The sequence below is a fragment of the Pollicipes pollicipes genome, unplaced genomic scaffold (genome assembly GCF_011947565.3).
Source record: "Pollicipes pollicipes isolate AB1234 unplaced genomic scaffold, Ppol_2.1 Scaffold_7261;HRSCAF=8764_pilon_pilon_pilon, whole genome shotgun sequence".
Lineage (NCBI taxonomy): Eukaryota > Metazoa > Arthropoda > Thecostraca > Pollicipedomorpha > Pollicipedidae > Pollicipes > Pollicipes pollicipes.
In genome coordinates, this window is record NW_023597054.1 from 30,453,533 (window position 1) to 30,465,629 (window position 12,097).

At 48.6% G+C, this 12,097-nt stretch overlaps 1 protein-coding gene across 1 annotated transcript; it reads left to right on the forward strand.

Moving 5' to 3' along the window:
• The first annotated feature begins 987 nt into the window (after window positions 1–987).
• Window positions 988–11,543, forward strand: LOC119112460 (ubiquitin recognition factor in ER-associated degradation protein 1). The gene is made up of 7 exons (XM_037236659.1): window positions 988–1,217; window positions 7,953–8,067; window positions 8,394–8,548; window positions 8,808–9,080; window positions 9,532–9,659; window positions 10,248–10,386; window positions 11,149–11,543. Exons 1-7 carry the CDS (start codon window positions 1,215–1,217, stop codon window positions 11,227–11,229), a joined length of 894 nt encoding a protein of 297 aa, XP_037092554.1. The 5' UTR covers window positions 988–1,214; the 3' UTR covers window positions 11,230–11,543.
• Window positions 11,544–12,097: the final 554 nt, after the last annotated feature.

Here is a 12,097-nt window from a genome sequence, read left to right on the forward strand (position 1 = left end):
AGAACTTTTGCAAAAATAGGCAAGTACCATAAGCTTTTGGGAGTGCATTGGCCAAAATTAAGTAGCAAAATGTTTGACTGCCAGTACTGCTCCTGTGATTTTTGCATGGCAACATGCACTGTGCCTACATTAAAAGCAGATAACAAAACATTACCTGGATTCTGACACTGTATTGAATGCAGCTTGTGAGTCAAGGCAATGGATACTAGGTAATTGTAGGCGACTTACTGCTTGCATAAATAAATTGTCCAGGAACCAGTCAGGAAGTCATTTCAACAGAAATTAGTCACCACAATATCCTGATGTAGAACAATGAAAAAGGCACTCAGCTGGCAAAGCTAAATACAAAAAGTCAGACACCTCAGTCAAGAAGTTGAAAGAGGCCACCAAATATAAAAACCTGGTGAGCACTGACATCAACAAGACCATAAACGTTCCATTGAGAGGGAACCACGCGGACTGCTTGGAGCGTCCCACTGGGGCAGCCACCACCAGTAACAATAACATGGAGAACGCAAATCCATGCCCGATCCGGTACCTCTGCGTCTTGCAGAGACCGTGCCAGCAGACAATATATCCAGCGAAAGCCATAAAACAACGAAACATTTGTCAACAACGCTAGATACGCAGCCCTTCCGACATACTACGCAACCCACACATGCAGCTCCATGTCTGTATCAAGATGGCGGCGGCTTTCACGTGCTGGCGGACAGCTGTTGTCCTATCCGAGTATGTATGGCCTTAGTGTTGTATATTATGGCAGCATTGCTGGTGAGTCCTTGTCAGCTAGAACTCCCAGGCTTATCTTGAGATATTTTAGGGGGAAAGTCTCTATTGACTTGGAAACAAATATGCAACCTACACGCATGTATGTGCGCGAAAATCTCAGTGGAGCCGAACTACCAGCCTTATCTTGAGATATTTTGTCACGAAAAGTCTCTAGCGACTTGGAAACAAATATACGCGGGTCGAAGCATGATCATCGGAATCCTGCTCCAAACAGCGCCCTGGGAGTGAGGTCACTTAGTCTGATAGCCTGTTTTAGTGGTTGATGAGTTCCTTGCGCTATAGGGCCGCATATTCAGTTAAACTCGTAATCGGTCTCGGGTTTCACATCGATGACAATCTGTGGGAGGCCTGAAGAGTGCACAGTGTGCTATTCCTTCCACCAAGTTCGTTGTGTTATATTTTAGTAATACCCAGGCCAGCTCAAAATGGTAAGAAAATACATCACGACTTAGTGCCCATGTACTTGTTGTGTAAGAAACAACTGTTGGTTCAATCACTTATGAATGTAATTGGTGAGCTGCTTTTATTGTTGTTTTGATTGGAAACCAGATAAGTGGTCATATTCTGTGAAGTAAATCTTATTATGCACATCTCTGAAGGATTGTTTCCTTAAACCACATAATTTATTATGTTCTGTAAAATGAATTTTATTATATACATCCCTGTGAGTGATTGTTCCCTGGCAGTTCATCTAACCCAAGCAGCTCTGAGTATGAGTATGTTTGAGTGTGACACATTGATGCTGACAGATGAGAAGTGAGTTTCAACTAGGGTGGGCAGGTGGCTGGTCCAGGTCTGAGTACAGACTGACAAGTCCAGTTATGGTCATGATTGAATCAGATAACACACTGTGAAAATTATATAAAGATCATTACTAGTCATGTGTCTTTGTGATCTATGCAACCCTGTTTCAGCATATCATGTCTATCTCCAGAAATTCTTCATAATGCTGACAGAACAATATCATCAGCATGCCATTTGTCACATATCCTTTAAATGAGCATGGTTACAGCCATGCCATACACAATGTGCAATGATAGCATGGGGTTTTCTTTACTTAGCACCTCAATAACAAATGGTGTCATTAGCCATAACATAATAAGACTGAAATTTCCCAGGATTTAACCTAGCCTAATCTACCTTATCTTATCTAGCATACCTTATCTTTTTCCTGCCACTGCTATCAGGGCTTCACCCTATGCTCAGCTGACTGTTAACATCTCACCTGATAAAGCAATCATCCACCAGCAAAAAGACCTGTACCAATATTGGTGCTGTAGCTTATGCAAACCCTTGCAGACATGTCACAGACTGGCACAGTCATGATATCTATTATGGTATTTACAAGGGAAAGATGATGCATTTCTTTGGTTTTTAGATACTTCTTGATATAATTTGGTCTAAAAAAGTCTTATGTAGTCACCTTACAAAGATTGCTTTGATTCAAAGGCAATGCCTTGGTGAATGTACTAATTTTGAATGTAAGTGATAACAATGCTCAATAAAGAACTAAATATAAATAGCAGTAAAGCAGTAAAATGGACAGTGAAGAAATGCACTTATGACATATATTTACAGCTATAAGATGTCACTTCCTCCATGTTCTTGAGTAGTAATTTGGCAAAAAAGATGATCATTAAACAGAAGTAACATCTTGAACCAGCATGAGAATATTGGCACTTTGTGGAGAATACAAATAAGGCTTTTAAGTAGTTGAATTGGAATATGAAATAGGGTAGTAGTAAAATCATAGAAAGCAATAAGCAATGAAAAAAGAAGGTTACTTCACCTTGCATGTCTCAATGGCCAGGTCAGCAGTGGTGTTGAGAACTGTGGGAGAACTTTGGGTAATACACAAACAAGTATTAAAGAAAATGCTAGGAGGTAGCCAGGTATGGGCCAAGTAGAACATGCCCCCTTCCCTGAGCCAATAGGGCATCATTAGGTATTGGGTAGCTGGGCAGGAAAAAAAGCTCATATTCTCATGATATCATGGTAAGTATGATATTTGGCCCAGTGAGGAAAATGTTGCCTACATGCCAGGGGAAACAATGGTGGAAATTTAGCAGGTGCTGGATCATTTTAGTTTAACAGTATACTAGAGAGCGTTAAATGGATCACAAATACAAATGTCCCACTTGCAGTGCTCAAAATTTGGCACCGATGCAGAATTCGACCGGATAAAATTTGTGCTCTGAATTTGATGCTAGAATCCACACTCAGTAAGGAGTACCAGACACACACATGGCACATTAATTTCTCATCCAACAAACCATCTCAGGGTATTTACTAATGAGGCCCACCAGCAATACCCCAGGTATTATGTTGCTTAGGAAAAAAGCCAGTGTGTTTTTTTACTGAGGATTGGGTTATGTGAAAATGTTCTGGACATATGTTTTTAAATCCAGAATTGTTGCATTTTGTGCCCAAATTGGCAGGCATCAGTACAGACCAGAGAAGTGTGTTAGAGGTGAGGTTTATCAGTGTTCTATAACTTAATCATAGGACATGACCTTGTATATTTACCTCAAAATTGCTATATTTTATAGAAAGTTAGATAACATCAAATTCTTGCATTTAAGTCTTGAATGAACACTGATACACCAATATAGCAAAGGACCCGTAACCTAATCTGTTGGAAAACCCGTGATAACTTCCCATGTCTTTTGTATTTATTGGGAGGGATGTATCTGTCTGGAAAATATATAATATGCTTGTTGAATTATCACTGTAATGCTATACACATAGACACACATAAACATTCCAAATCAGTCATATAATTTAAAACATGTCTTTCAGCACTTGGATTTTTGTTAATAACATTAAAGTACTATCATGTAATTTTTAACCATTTCAGTCCCACGAATCCAAACCCATAGCTAGCAGGTGTGCTCTATGGTTGTTCAAGTGCCATAAACCTCAGGAGATGGGTTGATAGTTTGGGAAGTGGATGGTGTCTATACATACCTGAATGAAAATGTTCTAAACAGTTGAGGTTGTGTTTTCTTTGCATCAGGTTGTAATACTTTGTAAGTCAGCAATTATTGAACATTGTCTTCTGAGTTGTTGAAATATGGTTCAAGTTGTAATGCAGTTAGGGACTGGAAAGGCAAAGGTTCTGACCAAATTTTAGATGAACATGTTCTCCAAGCCCCCCCCCCCCACTGCTGTGACTGTACCCATTATTTTGTTGAAGATTTTGGGATAGAGGTAATGAAAGGTGTAGGACAGGCCCAAATGGCAATGTTTTTAATGCTCCAATCTGTAACCAGCAGATTAACAGCATACAGATCACAGAGTGCACTTGAGATGGATGGGAAGAGTATCTGTGAAATGTGCATTATATTCAAGGTCTGCTTTTAAGGGAGTGGTCCACATGTGTACATGCTTTTGAAGTGGAATAGCCATTTTGAAGATCATTGGACATAGTTTACAGCTCAGCCCTTCTTATGACCTAAAACCATCTAGTTTGTGAACCACATGCCCACAAAGATGTGCAGGCTTTTTATGTCATTCAGGCATGCATGGCACTATAGCAATGCCATATAAATCCTGTCACCCCATGGACCATGTAATGTTCAAGGCCAAGAAGAATGTCATATTATCATCCAGCTGTTAAAATCTGACATCCTTGAGCACCATTTCTACATGTAGTGGATGTTAAGTTGCTCTCAATCAAGGTTGAGCAAGCTGTGTCAGTTGCAATCACGAATGACATTTTGTGCCAGGTAATATGAACAGTTGGACATGATTTCTAGTTATTATGAAAGTGAGACTAGTAATCAAATGACTTCTAAAGCTCTAAAACTCACATAAACCATATGCAAGAATGCCACGAGAAAGGGCCCAGAACACAAAATGATAACAAAATGTGGCTCACTGAACACTTCAAGCACCATCACTGCCATATCGCGGCAAATTTAAAGTGCTACAAATGAGTGCTATGGTGACAATCTGGCATGGCTAGTGTGTTAACTTCTCAACATTATGCAAACATTCCATGATGCAATCAGACAATGACATATGGAGGAACTTATTTACTAAATAAGACAGTTTTATTGTTTAGGGCAGTCCTTTCCACTAAAGAGTGAACAAATAGGAATAAGTGAGCATATTTTGTCATATGTTATGCTTACTTCAAGATCAGCAGCTGTGAAACATTTCCTTTAAATTACTTTAGTTTAGGCGTTTACCTGGAAGCAAGAATACCACAAAATTTAGTCCAAAAAGCAAAATGAGCTGAGGCAGTTGGCAATGACCAAGACATAAAGAGAGTTATGCAAGTAAATTTTGCCAAGAGATGCTACTACCAACTGAAGAGATGCCACTGTTTATTCGATCTTGTATATGCAAGCAGATCAAAAACTTAATCTCTGACCTGATTGTGAAAAGAGTTGCAACCCTGAATCCCCAAATCAAAAGTCTCTGTCTTCCCCAACGTGCACCAGCCGCGCACTGGTCTGAGACCCGTACTAGACACGAAAATAGAAATTATGTGCTATAAGCCAATGGCGCTGTAACATGCTACTCATATAATCTAAACAGACCGTCGTTTATCCATGTCTTTCCTCTTTAAGGTCGTATTATGCTTATTCCTGGTGCACTTATTCCCCATTCTGCAGGGTTGGCATGCGCAGAAGCTGCGCATGTTAACCATACGGAGGCGTCTAGGGACAGCACCATTAGAGGAGCAAGAGGTCAACTGCCCGTTGTCATTTGTCAAGGGGTCAAATATACTCATCCCCCCCCCCTGCCCGGTCTCGGCAGTATAGGGCACAATACACGGACAGACATTCCTGAAGTCGTCAACCTTCTGCGTGTTCGCGCGACCCTGACCGCCAGCTCAGCTGCACGCATGTTCCGTTCGCGAGAGCGGCTTAATTCATGCTTCGCTTAATAGTGATACAGAGCAATGTCAACACAGCGACAAGCCGGTAGCCGGTGAGCCGGTAGGGGGCCATGCTTTCTGTACTTTTGAAGGTAGGGGTAACGGCTTTAATTCCCCCACTTTTGCGATTTTATTTGTGTTAAGCTTACTGTGGTACCGCCTGAACGGGAAGGTTCCACATTTGGAGATATTGAAGCAAGCATCCTATATGGTGAAATTAGCTCACTTGTGATTATTGGTGTACTTTAAGTAGGTTGAAAGTGCTGCTCTAGACAACACAGTTTCCCTGTTTGGTAAATGTGCTCCTCAATGCACCATTGTTTGGTTAAGTCATCGTGCCTTGCACAACGTTGATCGGGAGTAAATTAATGGCAGTTATATCCGAAAATTGTGCTCACGAGCGCTAGATATAAACGACTCGACGATGGTGTTTGTCCTGGCTTTAATCGCCGCCTGGCCAATGAAATGTCAGGATTTTAATGACTTTATTATGGCACCGTGGATGCCTTGGTGACTTTGAAATAGTCTCCGAAAAAGTCTGCACATCTTCGCGGACGGTTAGTTCAGAAACTAGAGGTGTCTATATCTTAAGAATGGCAGGGCTGTGGAGTGGACCAAATGGCTTTCAAGAAAGCCATTCCAGTTCGAAAGCCCAAGAATTGTGGAACGCCCCTTTTAAAGAGTGTCTCACCCTTACTCTAATGAAACCTCAGGACTAGTCACGTCTATTACAGCACTGGGTAGCGCCACTGGAGCGCCGCTTAAACATAAGGACATCAAATTTGTTTTTTTTGTTGTTCAAATGACGCTTTCAGCGCTTTGTAACAGCGCCTACATTTCTTCCCTGCAGACGTGACCACCATCGTCATGATAACCACCGTGCGCACCTCCACTGTGCGACCAAAAGAACGTGCGGGATTTGTCCGGCGGGCAAAGGCCTGTTACTGAGAAGCACATTGGTTGAAGTTTGAACTAGGATCGTCACATGGATCGTGTGATGCTCCCATTCCTAAAGCCAAATTGCGCCTCGAGAAATCAAAGCATAGTTAACTTTTCATGGAATTCGCGGGATGATAGATCCACGTTCTCATATCTTTTTGTCTAAACAAAATGCTTCAAGCTTTTGCAGCATTTATTGGGTGAACATTTTGACGCATTAGTGCGCTGCAAACTTTGCGGAACACAAACGTTGGAAAGGCAAGAGAAATCAGAGGTACTACTTTCATGGTGGTGAGCAGGGAGTCAAATGATGATATTATTGATAACACATGTTGAACCTACAAACGCGAAGTAAAGAGCGAAACACCGGTTGTGCGCATGATCCCATTCGCCTTCCTTCCCCACATTCTGGGGACATGTGTCCATTCATTCGCCGCCACCAACGGGCCGGACCGCCCGCCCTAATCTGTGCTTTGGGTCGGGTGACCCGTCAGGTTCCACTCTTCCGCGGGGACGCGGGGATGGGGACTTTGTACCAACTAAAAGCTACTAAAAGCTACTAAAAACGACTAACTGACAGCCAACGCTTCGCACCTCGATCGACTAAAGACGACTAAATGAACAGCGAATCCATTAATACCATATCCTGTTCTTGCACGAAGTATCTTCCCACTCAGCCACAATGCCACCAGAACATGATTGTGCAGTGTTACACCAAGGACTACATGGACGCAGTTACAAGGTTTTACTCAAGCTTTGCTCTGATACGTAACATGGGGTCCTCTTAAGTTAACTTTTTAAAATTCTCTTTCATAAAATACAGTTTTAATGTGATGTAATTATCAGATTAGCAATTCTCTTGATGACTTGCCGGACAATTGTTCTCTGATATGATGTGAGTGAAACGCTCAAGCTTTTATATTTCTTCAGAACTAACGTTCACACCATCTGTTAACGACGTTCAAGTGCCTGGAGCATAAAACATTCACACAATGTGCTAATGATGTACAGGTGCCTGGGTCTCTAAAGTTCCGAGGATCCCACTAACATGGAACGATGTGGGATACTGGATCCATCGTTGGGAGCCAGGCACATGTCTGGGCGTAACAGTAAATGAAGTGGGCAAGCGAATCCTCAGCATGTCATCTGCTTTCTTTGGTGGCTGGTCCTAAGTGAATATTTGTAATGCTCTCTTCACTGTTTTGCTCTGGAGATCATTGAGATTATATGCTAAAATTCACTACTGCTTCTGCTATTCTACCCGCTGTGCGCTACTCTGTGGTGGTTGATTGGTAAACCCTATGTGTGCACTTCTGTAACACAAACTTCTTTTCAGTTTGGATACCCAATGTTCCCTGATGCGCTGCGGCCGTTCAACACACAGTACAGATGCTATTCTGTATCGATGCTGCCAGGCCAGGAGCGCACGGACGTCGAGAAAGGTGGCAAGAGTGAGTACTCAATACACTGTCTGACGGGTCTGCGGGCCAACCAGCTGCCCATGTTTACGAATTACAGCGTGTACAATCATCCTGCAGACTGGGTAGGCCGGTAGGCGCGCCTGAATATTGCGAGCAGGCCGTGTTTGCAAGATGCGTGACGGGTTGAGCGGAAGATGAGCGTTGACCCATCGCGGGCATATGGTGGGGTGGTTTCGAAAGTTAATCCAGCGACGACCACTTGAGAATGTCCCCTTTTGCCGGGACAGGCCGACGCCTGGCGGGCCGACCCGTGCATTACCAGGCTCGTCTGACCCGGGCGCCATTGTGTCCGGCAGTCATCATGCCGCCGTCGGCGTTGGACACGCTGACCCGGCTCAACGTCGTCTACCCGATGCTGTTCAAGCTCACCAATCGGAGGGCGGACCGCGTCACACACTGCGGCGTGCTCGAGTTTGTCGCCGACGAGGGCAAGGTCTACCTGCCCTACTGGGTGAGCCAGACGCCACGAGCATGCGTGAGCCGCCGGTGTGCCGGTGGTGCGGAGTCGGCGGCGTCTCGGTGGTGTGCTTTGTAACTGGGCGGCCGCTTGCGTCATGTCTGGTGCGTGGAGGATCACATACGTTTATGTTGATGATGGCGCTGCGATAATCTCACACATGGGGCGAATGCACTTGATATCCATTCGTCCTTTCTGCTTGGTGGGGCCTTACACAGGGCCTGACATGTGCCGGTCGTGCGGTGTGTGGCAGATGATGCGGAACCTGCTGCTGGAGGAGGGTGCCCTGCTGACGGTGGAGAGCGTCTCGCTTCCTGTGGCCACCTTTTCCAAGTTCCAGCCTCAGTCGCCCGACTTCCTCGACATCACTAACCCAAAGGCGGTGCTGGAGAACGCGCTACGCAACTTCGCCTGCCTCACCACCGGCGACGTCATCGCCATCCCCTACAACGCCAAGGTGTACGAGTTTTGCGTGCAGGAGACTAAGCCCGGCCGCGCCGTCAGCATCATCGAGTGCGACATGAACGTAAGCACCGTGCGGCCGGCAGTGTGACGGACTGCAGTACTGCGCCATCGCGTGCTGCTTAAAACCCGCGAGAGATTGGAGAAGATGTGATAGACGCGGACATTTTCAACATCGGTTTCTACATACATGTGTATCGAATACCGGAACTTCCTCTGTAATCCTTCAAAGGTTTATTTTGGGGAAGGTCGGGACGGAGTGTATTTCGTATGCATTCCGTTGCTTTAACGACTTAACCAACGAATGGGTATTCCCAGTTTTGCAGCGTGTGCAATGATGCGCTCCCAGTGGCCATGGACGTTAGTGAGGAGCCATTACATCGATGCCTGTTTCCCTGTGCATGGTCTGTCGTGTTTTTGGCCACCGAAATGGCGCGTTGAAGAAGTTTATATATGTGTGCTGTACTTTGTTGCCAGCGATCTGACCCAGCTGAGGCTGCCCGTGTTGCCGACAGGTGGAGTTCGCCGCGCCGGTCGGCTACCAGGAGCCGGAGAGGGAGCCAGCCGCCCAGCAGCCCCCGGCCGAGGAGCACGAGATGCCCGAGCCGACTGGCTTCGTGCCGTTCCAGGGCTCTGGGCTGCGGTGAGCCGCCGCAAACTGCACCGGCAGCGGCGCGTGGCGCAGTCCACCGATGGGCGCGGCTCGGTTTCAGCGTTCTGTTGACAGTCAATTAGCGGTCTACATACATTCATTTATGTGACTACATTGGATGCTTTTGCATCCCGAACACGTCAGAGAAATGATCAGTTTGTAAATGTCGTTGGGTGGGAAGGCACGTGCCGATCCGATCCGAACGATTTATAAGTTTCCTCGCTCCCAGCCCCGTAGTCCGTTCAGACAAATGTTTGCAGAACCTGTTCGTGGCCCTTCGACCTCAACCCTTGGACATTAGTGCTTACGGAACTTGTTTGTGGACGTCCCGAGTGGCGGGCGTGGGACGTACTGTCGTCGGGTCACGCATGGCCTCTCCTGCGGCCAGCCACTGCCAAGACACGACCGTTGCCGTTTATTGGTCGGATTCGGCCGGCTTTAGTCATTATGACCATCCCACGCACCGGCTCTGGCGCGGACGTGTCGCACCGTATGGGGCCGATCGCGTGCTCAGGTGCTCGGTGGGGATCTTACATCCCGCCCCGTGGCTTCGGCGCGTGACTCACCCACCCGCCCCAGGCTTGACGGCAAACAGAAGAACCTAGACGCGCCCAAGGCCACGGCGTCCAACGGACCGCGGGTGCGGGGAATCCCGGACTACGACTACCAGATCGGCTACCTTCGCTTCTTACGGAACGCTATACCCCAGCCACACCAGGTGTGTGTCCGTGCTGCGCCGAGGTCCTTATCGTAGCAGAATTGGAGGGGAGGAGGGCACGACGATTTGGCGCCTCGACCAGAGCGGTCCGCGGATGGCGGCGTGGCGCTTCTCGTGCAGTTTTGATGTCCCCGATTATGTCAGAGGATGGTATCCCCAAAGACCCATCTGGCGTGCCAAACAGGCACAATGGAGGGACTGTCGGATGTTCTCTACATCTGGCCGGTAACATGTTCTGGGTGACAGCAGGTGGAGCAATGTTTCAGCGCCAGCGGCAAGTGACGTTGACTGACGTTGACTGAAGTCCTGCTAGATGACCGATGGGCCTGTTGGAAGTTTTACGGGCGTAATATGTGGGCTCACAAGGGTCAGTCAACCTGGTCGTGTGCAGCTCGCGTTCCTTAGGCATTTGCCTGCTGCGGCATTGCTATTGCAAGGACCGTAGTCGACCGCAATCAATGGCCCGCGCGACGATCACGATCACAGGTGGACTATGCATGCGGGCGGCAGCCGGGCGCGGAGCCGCGCACCCACAATCAGCTCAGTATTGCCATCGAAGGGCGCCCGTAATGGCCTGGCGGTGCGCCTGCGGCTCGTCAGGGATGTGGCGTGCACCAATGGAGCACTTCCCTTTGTTCTGTGGGGCAAACTGTGCCCTCTAACCGGGTTCCGACTGGTTGTTTGGCCACTGTCGTGAGCGATGGGTCCGTTTTGACACGGCCGTTCTGAGTGAATGACCGTAGCGTGCCGGCGCTGTTTCAGGCAACCTCTGAGGAGGCGGTGTTCAGCTCGTTCTCAGGCGAGGGCAGGAAGCTGCGACAGCCCAAACACCGACGACCGTGACCGCACGGCCAGCACCGCTGCCCGTCGCGTTACTGACTGCTATCCGCCGTCTGTGTGTACAGGACATTTCTCAAGTTTGTATATTTATTCTGCCACATGTCGAAACCGCCCCGAATAAATATTGCGACCGAAGCCGCGGCTCGCTCTGCCGTCCATGCCATGGAAGCTGCCGGACTAGGAGTGGGCACCGGGGCGAGGGCCGGACCGCTCACCCCGCAGCATATGCCGTAAAGCTCGATGGGACACGACACGCGCACGGCCAGCGGCGGTCTGCTGCGTCGGCACGGCCAGCGGTGTCAGCAGCGGTCTGCTGTGTCGGCACGGCCGGCGGCGTCAGCAGCAGTCCGCGGTGTCGGCACGGCCGGCGGTGTCAGCAGCGGTCCGCTGTGCCGGCACGCCCTTGCGGCGTCAGCTGCGGTCCGCAGTGTCGGCGGTGTCAGCAGCGGTCCGCCGTGCCGGCACGGCCGGCGGCGTCAGCAGCGGTCCGCTGTGTCGGCGGTGTCAGCAGCGGCCCGCTGTGTCGGCACGACCGGCGGTGTCAGCAGCGGTCTGCTGCGTCGGCACGACCGGCGGTGTCAGCAGCGGTCCGCCGTGTCGGCACAGCCGGCGGTGTCAGCAGCGGTCCGCTGTGTCGGCACGGCCGGCGGCGTCAGCTGCGGTCCGCAGTGCCGGCAGTGTCAGCAGCGGCCCGCTGTGTCGGCGGTGTCAGCAGCGGCCCGCTGTGTCGGCACGACCGGCGGTGTCAGCAGCGGTCTGCTGCGTCGGCACGACCGGCGGTGTCAGCAGCGGTCCGCCGTGTCGGCACGGCCGGCGGTGTCAGCAGCGGTCCGCTGTGTCGGCACGGCCGGCGGCGTCAGCTGCGGTCCGC